Genomic DNA, 15,910 nt, shown 5'->3' with positions numbered 1-15,910 from the left:
TACAGTTTACTTTGGTATTTTTGCCTTTTGTTTTTGTTGCCCTTTTCACCAGCTTTAAAGCCATTGTTCTGTGTTGCAGAGTCATGTGTTTTGGATCCACACCTCTGCCTGCCACACACTTACACCCTTGACAAACATGTTACATAAACAATTTTAATTTTCTTTTATTGTTGATATTAATGTCACAGCATTTAGTGAATTAACAATGCTCGTTCAGATGTACAAAGGACACTACAAAGGACTAAACCAGCACCAGGTGAGGTACTTTCCAAAACCAAATCACATCAGTAGGCAATGCAGAAGGTGTATTTTTCTTGACCTCAGTGGAAAACGTCATCATATCAAGGAAAGGTTTATAATAATAATTAGGAGAAGAAAATTGATACATCTGGCGACACTTATTCTAGACTCCTTGGAAAAGATATATATAAATCTTATAAAGTTTGTATCTGTCTTGTGTGAAACTTGTATGAAAAGCATACAAGAGTGAAAACAGATATAAGATCCCTTGAAAAATTATATAATGAAACTTGTATGTTTTGGATACTTACTAAAACAATATATGAAAGTAATGAGAAAGTGGCCACTTTCATGAGTAAATCATATAAGTTTTTACTATTTCTTTTCCATATGGGATATATTGGTTTACTCCAGAATGCTCTTGTTGTGGTAATTCGTGCAAGTCATATGAATGAGAACAACCAGTAAAAATCATCACTTCATTACTAAGGAACATATGGAATCAGTTAGTGTAAAATAAATTCCTGAATCTTCCAATTTGTGACAGCTGAGAAAAGAAACCCTACACTGATGTATATTTATACATGTAGCCTATTAACAGTATTACTAATGTAAATCACATTATATAGAACCTTGATTAATATCACTTATGTAAGCTTATATTCGTCCTGCAAGGCAAAAACTTTACAACTTTCTTACAACAGCATGATGTTCATTGTTGACCTGAGTGTTTTGATTCATTCTTTTGGCTTTAAATCAGCCACATAAGGCTTGTTTTTCGTTTCATTACGTCTGCTTCTGGAGTCTGCATTTGGATTTGCTACACTTCTTTTCATGACATATTATTAATAATGAAAGCACATGTTAGTAGGAACATCTTACAGTATTACCTATAAACTACACAAACATGGGAGCTTCTTGATGAGTTGGTAGTTGTTCAAACTACTTGCTTGTTGTAGCCATTTCACTGTTTGGCATAGCACGGGGATTTTTAGTCTTTCTCAGTGACATCGCAAACCACAGGAATATAAAGAAACCTGCATCACACAAAGGAGAGAAAGTAGTAAAGACTGTGCCTGGTTACAGTTCGTTCATACACTTTACAAACATTCATGGCAAAATTGAAAGCAAGTATTTCATCTTTCAGCAGGTTATGCAGACCTTGCAATGAGTTCAGGATGCAGAAGAGGTAGAGGCCAGGAGTGGTCAGATGGCCAAAAGAGAAGAAGACCAGGCCCCAGGTAATGCCGAGCAGAGTGATGACTCCCAGCAGGGTACAAATATCTTTCTTGGCACGGTCACGGTTGCGCTGTCCAAACTGATTTGCCAAGCATAAAATGAAACATCCCATTATAGAACATCTGACAAGCAGCATGAGAACTTGAAATCTGTTTTATAACTCGTTGTCACTATTCTTATCTCATCAGGGAAAGCATGTCTCTTATTCAGCTTATGTAAAATTGTGCTCTTGAAGCTAACATGACTTTTAAATGTGTTTGAACAGTAACCACTAAAACTGCCTCCTGTCTAGTGAATGAGATCACATCTCTTTCAGTTTGTGTATTATCTTTAGACTCTTTCATTCGCTCATACAGCATGCTAAATGGAAGTTGATAACATACAAGCAAGCACTTTGACACAAGGAAGAGGTATCTCGCACACAGCGGTAGTAAGTAAAAAACAGTAAAATTATACAAATACTATACGATTCCAGTGCTACCCATCAGCCTCCTGGTAGATACACCTATGGTATAAAGTTGTAAATCCTAAGTGATTTTTAGAAAGGCTGAGCTCTGACATTGAGGTCAGTGTCACCAGGGTTTGAACTTGTCCAAGATTTTTAGTAGCTACACCTACAGTGCCAATTTCAAAACCCAATGTCACCCCATTATTGAATTTTGGCATTCACAAACTTGGGTGTCCATGCCATCCACCTCTCTGGCTATGTGCCCAACAGGGTGATGTCAGTACCCCATCAGCCTTTTATGGCTAAGGAGTAAAAAACTAATTTAGGCACAAGATAGGCAGTGGCCATTACACTGGAAGGTATCCTTTGAGGCAAATATTCTCAGTGAGAAGCAGGGAAAAAACATATTCCAAACTGTTCCAAAAAAGTCAAACATGGGAAAATCAACACTAAACACTAGGAAAACAACATGTGTGATTAGCTGACACATTAAACACAGGTTACAGTAATCAGGCAATATTACTAAGGACAGAAAATCGATAGGAATACACAAGGATGAGCATTTACACTCAGGAATAGTTTATACCTAACCCATTACACAATTTAGAAATGTACTAGAAGATGGATAAATGTTTATCAGAAAAACTAAATGACTGGTAACCCACTTTCACTTTATTTACCTTTAAAATAAAGATGCTACTGAATGTTTAACACGTGTTCCTTGTGGCCTTTTCAAAGGGATTGCCGATGAGAAAAATGTGGAGATTCATAAACTTTTCAAGATGCATTATAAAGATTTAAAGATTAACCCATACCTCTTTGACACGGCGGAGAATCAAAATATGCCAGAGAGTTGTCACAAATAGGATCACGTTAAAGAGGAACACCAAGCCGAACAGCACAACTGTAGTCAACACCTTCACCGTGTCATTAGTTATATAACATCTACAAAGAAAGTGATTACAGTTCATATTTTAATCTCTCACCTGCCCAGGTGATTTAGAGTCACATAGTAAGAGTGCATGTAGGTGGAACTACTGAGATTCAGAGTCAAATTGTGAGATTACATGTTAGGTTAAATAGGATTGTATGCCTTTCCCTTTTTAAGCTTTTATTGTATTGTATTATCAGAAACTCCAATGCACATACAAAACAGTTTAATTATGTTGAGGTGTTACATGCAATCACATTTGTTCCTTACATTGCAGTGCTGTTGGAGTTATAGTTGTCCACAACAGCAGGACCATAAAAACCTCTGTCTATGATCACCACCACTGACACAATGATCGCAGGAACTCCTGAAACACAAGAACCGAGCAGTCACTTAAATGTTATGTGACTGATAATAACAGCTTCCTGCTTAAATGGCTCCACTCACCCCATCCCACCACACTGAGTTTGAGCAGGTATCTCTTGATATAGATGTTGAAGACTTTGACTAAGAGAAGGTAGAGGTGGAATCCTTCCACAGCCATCCAGCTAAAAGTGGTCAGCAGAGAATAGTGAAGGACAAGAGCCATGTATAAACAGACCCCAGTGGGGGGCACTGCTGCCACTGTGGAACTTAGCAGGAAGTGCAGGTTGAGGATGATGAGAGAAATTGCAAGATTGATGTGGACCTTCATAGAAACATCTAGTCTGAGTGTTCTGTTAGACAATGGAGACAGAGTAAGTGGCAAATTTAGTGGTCATGTCATTGAAGAAAGCCATATCAAGAAGAAGGATGGGATGGTTGACAGAATTACTAACATAATAAACCAGAAAGAATTTGTTGCGAAAAGAATGTATTTCCTTTTATTAAAGTAATGAATAAATATGTAAATTCACAAAAACAAACAACAAACAAGACAGAAAGAAATGAGCAGAGGTTTGGTGAGAAGAGCCTGATACTAAATATGTGAGACGGGAGATGACTGACGAATGTTGAAAGAATATCATCAAAAAAGTTACCTATTTGTGATGAACAGCAAAACTGCAACGGAAAGGGCAAAAAGAGAGACACTACAACCAATTTGGGAAATATACGTCAATATTATTGTGTCCTTTTCTGACACATGTGGAGAAACCTGTGGAGAAAATACATATTTACATAAAGTTATCAATGTTTTTGTTGATTTACCCCCTTTCTTACCTGCCCCCCTGGCTAAACTTTGCTAGATCCGCCCCTGCACAGTTACCAGCCGTCAGCTACGTAGAAAAGTATCCTGGTGTAGAAAGTAATATTAAATAAATTCTAACAACAGCTTATCAAGCGTAAACATGCTGCTGTTGTTCAGCCGCTGGTTTCCTCTTTCTCGTGCAAAGTGGGCCAAAAACAAACAAGAGAGACGGACTCGCGACAGAAAAGCCGATCAGCCGATCATTGATCAGTTTCATGATTGAAGCAGCAACAGGAGAGGGAGGGAGAGAGAGAGGCAGTCGCTCCATATATCGGTTGTTAAGCTTAAGGTGGGAATGCTTTACAAACATTCAGAGATGAACTTACACACTTGCTTTACTTCTCTCTGGGATAACTTTCTAGGAGATGAAATGCCGGTTTGGTAGCGAGGCTCCAAATGCTCAACCAGACCACCGACAGGTCTCGCACGCCACAGCTGCTCTATCACGTGACGCATACTGCTCCGACGTGCTATGGTTATGAGCAGAGTTACGCCATGTCGTACGTTTTGAGGAGTGCTTTCGTGATATTTAATGGATCGGATTACATTTTTTATTTCTCTCCGATGTCCGATCCAGAAATTTAGGTCAGTATCGGACCGATACGTAATATCAGATCGGTCCATCTCTAGTAGATAGTAGATGGTTTTTTTTTAAATGATTGTTTGTTTTGCTATAAATGAATGGCTCTTGTATTAATATTTGTTTTTGTATATCCTGAATTCCTCTTTATATAATGCACAAGTCCAGTCTTACCAGGAGTACACCAAAGTACGTGAGATGGTTACAGGAACAGGTGACATTACTCTGGTTACGTGTCCAAAGTGTTTCACAGCCATCCTCACTATAACCTGGTAAGCAAAACAAAGAGATCCATTATAGTTAAGATGCCACCAATGAATTACAGTTCAACTTTTAGGTCCCTATTGAAACCATGAACCTCAATCATTCCTATTCATAAAATAACATATTTGTGTCACATGTTACTATTCATCACAAATGTGATTACTGGTTACTCACTTCCTGTTGACAAATTTAAGAATTGACAGGAGAGAGTCTGGTTTTCCTGTAACACAATTATACTGCATGTTATGTTATGCATAACATGCATATATATATGCTATATATTTAGTCACATACACAATGCATTCCATGTTATTTAATACTATAATATGTAAAGTATGAATGGAATAAATGATGAAATGAAGTTGCACTTACATTTATATTTTTGGTAACCTCCATGGTTATGTTGACACGTTCACTTAGTCCTGATCTAGGTTTATTTTGTACCAACAGGCCAACTAGTTTTAGATTATATAGGTCACGTGCCACTTCAGACATTTTCTAAAATACAAGACACATTGATATTAATGGGAAGGTTTGTTTAAAACATGCATCATGTAAGATTTTTTCACTATTCTGAAGGGCTTTTACAGTATCCAAAGGAAAAAGACCCCCAGTGATGGTTATTTCTTACCGGTGTACTTAAATTCCTACAAGTTAATTTAAATTTATATTGATTTACATTTGGTGTATTGTTGTAAACAGTAACTGCAGAAGAGCATTCACTTTGCACATCTGGCATATTCCTCTAGCATATTGGCGTGAAGGACCAAAGAGTATAGTGACCAATTTTTGTTTTTCTAAAACAATAAAAAATATATGTATGTGTTTCTAGTGTCTTTTATTCAAAGCTTATGTGTATTTGTGGTTATTGGCAGAACTGCACAGACATAAAAAACTGAGGCCTGGTATTAATGTGAATAATGGAATTAATGGCAGCGACAAACTGATTTCAAGCCAAAGTGCTATTTAGAGGCAATATTTCTTTAATCTCTTTGGGATACAACAAACAAAACTAACCAACCATGGTAGTTAAATAATACAGTGTAAACAATAGACAGAATTAGTATAGATCAGTGGTCGGCAACCCACGGCTCCACAGCCTTTTTCGTCCTTATACTGTGGCTCCGCATGACTTTACAAAATAAATTATAATAATTTAATTAAAGTTAAATTTATTTGCATTAGTTCTTTTTTTAAAATTGTAGTTCTAAATTGGAAGATTAGTGTGATCTTGAAATATTAAAATAAAATTATTAACTTGTGTTTGAAACATGGAATGCCATCCTCAACACATAAACATGAAGAAATATGCATTCAGATTCATGACGATCTTCGGATACACATATGTATGTGAACTGCTATTTTCCACTATGAGCTATGTTAAAACCAAACACCGCTCATGCCTTACAGATGACAGCTTACAGTCCTGCGTTGATGAAAGTGACTTTGTTTGCTAGGTGAGCCCAATTAAAGGAAAAACTACAAAAGAAGGATATTCCACATTATTAAACAGATCACCATTTTCAAGCAATATGGGAAAGAAAAAGGATCTGTCTGCTGCTGATAAGCGTGAAATAGTTAAATGCCTTGGACATGTAATGAAAACCTTAAATAATTCATGGAAACTAAAGCGTGATCACCATAATGTTAGGAGATTTGTAGCTGAGTCAGAGCACACACAGGTTTGTGCAGATATAGGCACAACGAGGAAGGTTTCTACCAGACAAATACATCAGATTAAGACAGCACCTGCGGAAAGGCCATTACAAAGCAGCAAACAGATATTTGAAGCCACTCGTGTCTCTGGAACCCCACGTACGTCAAGGTGTAGGATCCTCCAGAAACTTGCAGTTGTGCATAAACCTTCTATTTGGCCACCCCTAACCAATGTTCACAAGCAGAAACAGCTGCAGTGGACCCAGAAGTATATAAAGACTAATCTATAAATAGTCTTGTTCACTGATGCATGCAACCCTGGATGGTCCAGGTGGATGGTTGGTGGACGGCCACCATGTCCCAACAAGGCTGCAACGTCAGCAAGGAGGTGATGGAGTCATGTTTTGGGCCCAAGTCACAGGGAGAGAGCTGGTCGACCCCTCTAATTAAGGTCCCTGAAGGTGTGAAAATGACCTCTGCGAAGGATGTGGAGTTTCTGACTAACCACTTTCTTCTATGGTAGGAAATGAAGAACTGTGCTTTCCACTACAAAGTCATCTTCATCTTGCGTAAAAGGGTTAAGGGTTGCCAACCCCTGGTATAGATGCTCTTAAAATGGAATGGAATGATTCTTATATAGTGCTTTTCTAATCTCCCGGAGTATTCAAAGCCCTCTATACAACATGCCACATTCACCCGATTCACGCAACAAAGGTCTTCTATGCTTCTAAGTACTTACTAACTACCATTGACACACGTTCATCGAACCACCAACCTTCCAATCAGTAGTTGACCTGAGCTACAGCCACCCAACTTTAACACATCTTAAACAACAGCTATTCACATCCTTTTCTATACATTTATATAACCAAGTGTAATGTCTTACCCTGTTAGTTTCAGTAAATGTAAACATGGAAAACACAATCTTGTTGTTTGGTCCAGCAACCAGTTCTGCTGGTAGTTGAACACTCACTGTGCTGTTGGGGAGAGGAGCCACGCCCGCCTATATCATCAGAAACAGAGCAAAACACTGTATGTAAATATTTTGCATCACTTGAGTGATGCAAATACTTTTGGTAATGTAGTGAATTTCAGTCAAGACAGAAAAATGAAAAAATGCCAGCGAGTGACTTCATGTTTGCCACTAAGAATATTTTCTTTCTTTTTTCGTACCTTCGTGTCACTGGCATACATTTCAATGTGTTTACGGGCCTCTGGCTGGTACACGAGGACCACTAAATTGCAGAAAGGATTTGCGATCAATGTGTTTCCATTTAACTCTGTGTTCTGAAGAAACTTTTCCATGTTTATTAAGGACCTTAGAGAAAAACGGACAAGATAATATGAATCATTTTGATTTATAACTATTCAGTGATTTCATGTCATAGAACGTGTTGTTCTTGAATATAATTTAAATCTCAACTCTACTAATTCTTTATACTTTACTCTCATATAAATGTTAGATCTAAGAGTTTTTTTTTAAACTCAGAAACAGAAAGGAACACAGACAAAAAATAAATCATAAAAATGTAAATGTTTACGTGATGGTGTCCTCAGGGCCCCTTGAAAAGTTGCATGTATTCATCAAACAGAATTCAGCTGTTAAGGAAAAAAAAGGATACATATCATATACCCTCATATATATGAGAGTACTTTTTAGAGTTCCTTTTCTATGCTTAAGTGCTTTCTATATAACAGTCACACACTTTCATATGCCAATCAATTCATCGGAAAGCAAATCAGGATTAGCTTCTGGCCCAGCAACATGGAGGCAGGAATCAAACTACCAACCTTCCAACTAGCACATGATCTGCTCTACCTCCTGAGCTATAGCCTCCAACAGAGTTCAAGGGCACTTGATTCAGGGTTTTTTTTCTTTGTTTTTGAAACAGGCTTTTTAGTGTTGTAGCTAATGTACAGTCTGTGCTGTTTTCACTTCTGTTCTAGACTGTATATGCATCTGTAGCTTTATATTCAACAGCATACTGCTGTTTACCTTGCATTTACAAAGAGTTCAGAGAGTAACAGACAGAAACAGTCCATGTGAGCGGCAGACACTCATTTCATTACATCACATCCATACAACTGACTTTTGTCAGTTGTATGGATGTGCACTTTAAGGTTTATGAATCCCATAAACCTTAAAGTGCAGACTTATATCCTGAAAATTATCAATACTAGTCTGTTAACCAGTCAAGTTCCTAGTGGGTTTAAACATGCAGTCATACACCCCTTACTTAAGAAACCTGGCCTTGGTAGTTCTGTTATGTCAAATTTTAGACCTATCTCCAAGCTTCCCTTTTTAAGCAAGATCTTGGAGAGGATTGTACATACCCAGCTGTTGGATTACTTGAATGACTCGCAACTGTCTGAAATCTTCCAATCTGGTTTTAAGCCCTTTCACAGTGCGGAGACAGCTCTTGTTAAAGTTATGACTGACATTCTTTTTGCTACTGATCGTGGTAAATATGCTGTGCTTGTGTTATTGGACATAACAGCTACATTTGACACAGTGGACCCCGACCTGCTGATCTCCCGCTTACACCACTGTGTGGGAATTTCTGATTTGGCATTGTCATGGATAAAATCACATCTTTCCAAAAGGAGTTTTTGTGTTAAGCTGGGGCTGCCCGCTTCCTCTGTGGCCCCTCTGCTTTGGGGTGTGCCCCAGGGATCTATCTTTGAGCCATTATTTTTCTCGCAGTATTTACTCCCTCTTGGTGTGATTTTTCGTAAACACGGAGTGTCATTTCATTTGTATGCCGATGACTGTCAGCTTTATTTGCCTTTTAGTCATTTGGATACCTCCCCATGTCAATCACTGCTTGACTGTCTTAGCGATATTAAATTATGGATGGCAAATAATTTTCTGAATTTTAATGATCGCAAAACGGAAGCAATTTTATATGGCCTGCATCGCTCTACTGATTCTCCAGATGTTGATTTTGGTGATTTGACCTCCCATCTGAAAAGTTCAATCACTAATCTTGGTGGTAAACTTGATTCTGCGCTTACTTTTGAAGGTCATGTAAATGGGGTGGTAAAATCAGCTTTTTATCACCTCAGACGCCTATCAAAGGTTAAGCTTTTCCTTTCCAAACCCAATTTTGTCATGGTCTGGAGTCTGCGACTCCGTGTTTATGTTTAGTTTTCTGTGGTTTTGGTTGCCTTGGGTGTTTGTACTCTTCTGTTTCGTGGTTCATGTTCCTATGTTCTGTGTCCCCCAGTCTGTGTTAAGTTGGTGTGTTGTGTCATTGTGTGTATGTGTTTCCTGTTTTATTGTGAAGGTCTGCGTCTTATGTGAGTGTTTTCAGTTTGCCTCCCTAGTCTCGTCACGTAATCACTCCCAGCTGTGTTCCCCACCTGTGTGTAATCTCCCTGTGTTCTCTGAGTGTATTTAAGTTGTGTCTTCTGTCATGGTAGTTGCTGGTTCGTCTGTGTTGTTTCCCCTCGGTCTCCCTACGTCTCTCCGTATGTATTTCCCCGGACCTCCCTGCATCTTCATTTCTGGTTTGTGTTGTTAGTTTACCCAGTTTAGGTTTCCGGTTTCATGTTTTCCCACCATTGCTGTTTGTACCCACCCTTGTAAATAAATATTCACCTGCACCAGAGCTGCCTCCTTTTGGGTCCTTTCTACTACTCCACACGGCTTGCCCCGGCAAACCGTGACAAATTTGGAAACTCTTATTCATGCTTTTATCACCTCACGTCTAGACTATTGTAATTCCCTTTTAATAGGGGTTGGGTCGGACACCTTGTCACGCCTGCAGTTAGTGCAAAATGCGGCGGCACGATTTTTATCCGGTAGTAGGAAATTCGATCACATCACTCCGGTTCTGGCCTCCTTGCATTGGCCTCCCATTGAATTTAGGGTTCGTTTTAAAGTCCTTTTATTGGTTTTTAAATCTTTAAATGGTTTGGCTCCTGTCTACTTATCTGATTTGCTGAAGCACGTTCTTCCTCGCTCGCTCCATTCAGCTGAGTGGCTGTTGCTGTCGGGCCCTAAGTCATGGCTGAAATGCAGAGGAGACCGAGCGTTTTCAATCGCGGCTCCAATGCTCTGGAATAACCTTCCCCTCCATATTAGACAAGCGTCTATTTTTTAATGATTCTATGGTATTTTTAATTTGGTAGTTGTTTTGATCTGTGTTGTTCAGCACTTTGGTCTGCCTGGTGTGTTCTTAAAGTGCTATACAAATAAACGATTATGATGATGATGATGAAGAATGGTGATCTCAACAGTTAGTTAAAGGGTTAATGTCGTTATTGTGTGGTATTTGAATTGTTATCATATACTCTTTCTATTGCCTGTCAAATTTTTTTAAAAAAAAGACATTACTAGGAATCCGGCTGTACTTGGGTTATATTAGAATGTAGAAATCGACAATGTAGAATTATAAAAATGTATTAGAATGTGAGCACAAAAGGTCGGAGAAAAGCAAACAATCATCCAGCTTAAAGATTCAGCATACCTTAGCTGAATTCACATTAGCTCTATAATTATGCCCCACTTGGGGCAGGAGCTCGTCCCTGACCCGGAGTGGGCGGAAAAGGGTGCAGAGCCCACTCTGGGTTTGGGACGAGTTCCTGCCCCAAGTGGAAGAGTTTAAGTATCTCGGGGTCTTGTTCACGAGTGATTGGAGAAGAGAGCAGGAGATTGACAGACAGATTGGTGCTGCGGCTGCAGTGATGCAGTCTGCAATCAGGGAGCTGAGTGTAAAAGCGAAGCTCTCAATTTACCAGTCGATCTACAACCCTACCCTCACCTATGGTCATGGTAGTGACCAAAAGAACGAGACTGCGAATACAAGCGGTGGAAATGGGCTTCCACTGAAGGGTGGCTGGCCTCTCCCTTAGGGCGAGAAGTCATCCGAGTACAGCCGCTGCTCCACCACATCGAAAGGAGCCAGTTGAGGTGCTGCGGGCATCTGACAAGGATGCCTCCTGCTGAGGTGGAGGCATGTCCCACCGAGAGGAGGCCTGGTGGGACATATAAGTAACTGTATCATCAGTTCCTATGTTTACAGTGTATAAGGCCTCTTGTTTTCAGTCTTTCAGACAATAGCTGAGCATCTCGCATATTTTGCTTGGAGGTGAAACTGTTAATTGCTTTGATTTTTGCATTTTGTGATTATCTGGTTTTTGTTTAGATTGTTAGTTATTTTCTTCCACTTCAGTTTTTTTCTCATTATTTCTTGATTTTGTATTGTTTCCTGTTTAGCTCCATTAGTATGCTGGTTAGAATTTACAGACCATGATTCATTGTGTTTTGATTATTTATGCTAGTCACAAGAAGTGTATGGTATGTTTTTGCCTGTACTTCCTTTTCATCTGTGAGGAGGTCTTTCATATTTTAAGATGTTTTAATGGTGAGTTTACATGTATTGCAGCAGTTTGACAGTTTCAGAGAATTTATAGGCTAGCATTTAGACCTGCTTTATGCCAAAAAACAACAGTATTAAAGTAAGGGGATGTTCCTATACTGTTAGCAATAGGAATTTCAATAAATACATGGAAATACTTACTCATGGTAATGTGTTTATGTGGATCACAAAAAGAACTAGAGTTTCCACAGATAGACGTTTCTGATGCACAGTTTACAGAGACCATGTCATGAGACACACAAGACACCAGCCACCAAAGTATCCCCCACTTAATCCTGTGAAATTGAGAAAATTAATCTATTTTTAAAAAAAGTCTCTGCTTAACAAAAAAAGGATGTTTGTCATGAAAGCAATTTACAAGCCAAAAGGAGGTCTAGGATGAAGACAAGACAAGAGATTGTGTTGTCTCTCATTTCAAGCAGACAGTGTTTATAGCTTTCATATAAGGTGACCCCATATACTTAAGTGGACGTTTATTATTGTAATTATGATAACAAATGACAACTATGGGTTTCCTTTTTTCAACCAAAAGCCAGTGGCTGCAGATGAGGTCTTATTACATAGCAGTGCATAAAACAATCTGACAAAACCACATGGTGTTATTAATCTATCTCATTCCATTTCATGCGGAACATTAGTGATAGACAGATATATTTTAGCAATGGTGAATCTAAGTCTTTAAAAGAGACACAGCAAAGAGCAAACACTCATCTACAGCTTTATGTGTTCGCACAAAACAATTTTGTGTGCTTAGTTAAATAGCTAATATATATTTTGCAGTCCCAATATTGATAATGAAGCTAAACATCTTTTTATGCAAAGAGTACCAAACCATATCCTACCTTTGCATGTTGCTGGGTCTCTTAAATAATATTATTTATACTTCTGAAATGAATAGAGAACACAGGTGATATGATGGTAGGAAAAAAGCAAATGAGTTAAACATGCTGAAAGTGAGCAGGGTAATGGGAAATGAAATAAGATGTAAATTACTGTCTGAGAGAGAAAGAGGAAGTGTTAACAGACAGGAGAGTAAAATATTCCCTCTGTTGGCACTGATCCTAAACTAAATACAGGCTGATGTCAAATAACTGAAGCAAACTGGAAACTGCATATGCTGTAAATTCTGTTCCCACACATTCAGCAACAGGTTATGTTTTTTAGAAGTTAGTTTATCTCAATTTTGAAAGCAATTCACTGGTCATATGTTTTTGTACAGTTGTTGAAATAAGCCAATAAGAGAACAAGTTAAATAAAGATATATTCAATCTGGAAGAAAAAGAAGCTGAAACAAGTTCTCTGCAAAACATCAGTATCTTAATCCAAGTTTGATTGAGGGAAAAGGGCCCTCAGTTTGCACACTGGCTTGGCTTTCTACATCTATAAAATGCCAGAATCAACCTGACAGAGATGATATCAAACATCTTGTAGAAATGCACAAGGTTATTATCGTTAATGAAAACTAACGAAATAACGAAAACTAGAAGTGAATTTTTTTTTCGTTAACGGAAATAAAAATAAAAACAAGACTTTGCAAAAAAAGGAAAACTAACTAAAACTGTAATGAGTGTTAACAAAACTAACTAAATTTAACGGAATTTAGAGCGAAAATGTGTTTAGTTTGGGGCAATCATGGCTCAAGAGTTGGCAGTTTGTTTTGTAATTGGAAGGTTGCCGGTTCGAGCCCCGGCTCCAACAGTCTCAGTCGTTGTGTCCTTGGGCAAGACACTTCACCCGTTGCCTACTGGTGGTGGTTGGAGGGCCCGTGGCGCCAGTGTCTGGTAGCCTCGCCTCTGTCAGTGCGCCCCAGGGCAGCTGTGGGTACAATGTAGCTTGCCATCACCAGTGTGTGAATGACTGAATGTAGTGTAAAGCGCTTTGGGGTCTTTAGGGACTAAGTAAAGCGCTATACAAATACAGGCCATTTACCATTTTAGTTTTCATTGATGTGTGTGTGTCTAGGGTGAAAATGAAGTGTAGTTTCCAGGTTTTTTTTATGCTGTGTCTCATTATGCCAGCAGGTGGCAAGTACGTTAGTCGAGTCGTCTGTGTTGCTGCTCCGTCCCACGTAGAATCATGTCAGTAAAAGTTGGGAGAAATCGCCAGAGTCCAATTTTGGATTACTTTGAATATGATTATGTTTTAGATAAAGCAAGTGTCTTGTAGTGGAAAGAGACAAATTATGCAGGACATTTCTAAAGGGAAAAAAATCCCATAAACCTTAAAGTGCACTTGAAAAGCTTGTGCGAGCTTTTCAAGTGCACTTTAAGGTTTATGGGAGGCTAACATAGCTTACCTTGAGAAGGTAAGGGGGAATGCCCAACTCTCATCCCCAGAAACAGAAGCTAACCCCAGGCAGAAAAAAACACATCTGCACATAGCACATGAAAAAAAAAAACTCTTAATACACCAAAGAAACACATGACAAGCAACAGGGGTGGGTAAAGGGTGAGAGACAGCCTAATTAGACAGTACATCCGGGCCTGCGTGCGCTGGTCTCCGTCAGCATCGGAAGGGAATAAGCGTCGAAGGCGTTTGGAAAGGGAGGGGGGAGGAGTGTGTGCATATCAGTGTATATGTATGTGTGTGCGTGTCCAGAGTTCAGCTGAGACAGTGTCCTTCGCCCTGCCAGGCTAAGTAAACAGTCTTCCAGCCAACCCAGGTGGCCTTGCATGGAATGGGAAGGAACAGACTAAACACAGTTTGTATCAGGGTGTTTTTGTTCGGCTCCAGCCTTGCGACCGCAGCTGGCGCCCAAAGGGTATCCGTATGAAGTGATGGTGATTTTTACTTTAGTGCGAACAGCTCATATGAATTTCAAAGCAGTTCTTTTTTTTTTTGTGTCCCGTTTGGATCTTTAGCCATCAGAATTGTTGTCTTAAGGCCAAGAAAGATGCCAAGCGAATTTATTTTACCAAGTGGATCATCATGGCCTTGCCATATTGGTCCATTTGATTGACCTTTATTATAATTATGAATTTATTTTACAGACACAAACATCCATCCCCACCCTCATGCTCTCATATGCACTTAGGACCATGGGTCTCCAGCTGTCTCTGTGCGTCCTGTGGCTTCATGCATGAAGGTTAAGTGGCAATTTTAATTTGAACATATATGTGAGTATGGGCATGAATATTTTTCTACCTATATGTTATCCCTGTAGCAGACCCGTCCCTGCCTCTCACTGTATAACAACAGGAAGGATGGATGAATGAAAATGGTCATTATTTAAATTCAGTTTTATTTATATATGTCATATAATATGTATATCCCAAAAGGTTGATTCTGTTCTTCTAGACACAGTGTTTTCAGTGGGAGAAAGAAACGTTTCACCACTCAGGTTTCTCCAACCTTATTTGTATATGTTATGTTTAGACATGCTTTATATTGTAAGGTTAAGTATCTACAATAATGCAGCGAAAACACCAAGTATGGTTAATTGGCCTGTATTTGTATAGCGCTTTACTAGTCCCTAAGGACCCCAAAGCGCTTTACACAACCAGTCATCCACCCATTCACACACACAGCAAGCTACATTGTAGCCACAGCCACCCTGGGGCGCACTGACAGAGGCGAGGCTGCCGGACACTGGCGCCACGGGCCCTCTGAGACTGTCCAAGCCGGGGCTCAAACCGGCAACCTTCCGATTACAAGGCAACCTCCCAACTCTTGAGCCACAATCGCCCGTCTCAAGTATCAAACAGTGAATCATTATATTGCTGTAAGACGCATTATACTTCTTATTATAGAGAGTATAATCAGTATGTAGTATAGTTTGCATTATATTTCTGAATTAAAAAGAATGTGAAAATCATTAGATTTATTAGATAGGTTTGTATTATCCTATACTGTTGATTTACTGTGAATGAGTTACACTGTTTCATGACATTTCATACTGCTGAGTTAAGAAGAGAATATTGTGTGCAGAGAGCACAGAACA

The 15,910-nt window shown here is 39.1% G+C and overlaps 1 protein-coding gene across 1 annotated transcript; it reads right to left on the bottom strand.

Moving 5' to 3' along the window:
- Positions 1 to 213: 213 nt before the first annotated feature.
- On the bottom strand, positions 214 to 12,888 carry LOC146582781 (adhesion G protein-coupled receptor G5-like). The gene is made up of 14 exons (XM_085289563.1): positions 12,813 to 12,888; positions 12,112 to 12,245; positions 8,128 to 8,185; positions 7,760 to 7,904; positions 7,473 to 7,589; positions 5,303 to 5,428; positions 5,105 to 5,150; positions 4,841 to 4,935; positions 3,878 to 3,993; positions 3,306 to 3,574; positions 3,129 to 3,225; positions 2,743 to 2,872; positions 1,402 to 1,558; positions 214 to 1,277 (listed from the first exon to the last, which is right to left on the bottom strand). Exons 1-14 carry the CDS (start codon positions 12,818 to 12,820, stop codon positions 1,183 to 1,185), a joined length of 1,593 nt encoding a protein of 530 aa, XP_085145689.1. The 5' UTR covers positions 12,821 to 12,888; the 3' UTR covers positions 214 to 1,182.
- Positions 12,889 to 15,910: the final 3,022 nt, after the last annotated feature.

The sequence above is a fragment of the Mchenga conophoros genome, linkage group LG1 (genome assembly GCF_057382185.1).
Source record: "Mchenga conophoros isolate Kocher_MC1m ecotype Shallow Benthic linkage group LG1, M_conophoros_male_GT1.1, whole genome shotgun sequence".
Taxonomy (NCBI): domain Eukaryota; kingdom Metazoa; phylum Chordata; class Actinopteri; order Cichliformes; family Cichlidae; genus Mchenga; species Mchenga conophoros.
This window is presented reverse-complemented; position numbering and strand designations above follow the sequence as displayed.

Bases quoted from the DNA above. Each gene is read 5' to 3' on its own strand.
- LOC146582781 (XM_085289563.1), bottom strand. The intron at 7,590-7,759 runs GTACGAAAAAAG...CTGATGATATAG, and splicing joins TGTATGCCAGTGACACGAAG to GCGGGCGTGGCTCCTCTCCC. The intron at 5,151-5,302 runs GTAAGTGCAACT...ATTGTGTTACAG, and splicing joins AGGTTACCAAAAATATAAAT to GAAAACCAGACTCTCTCCTG.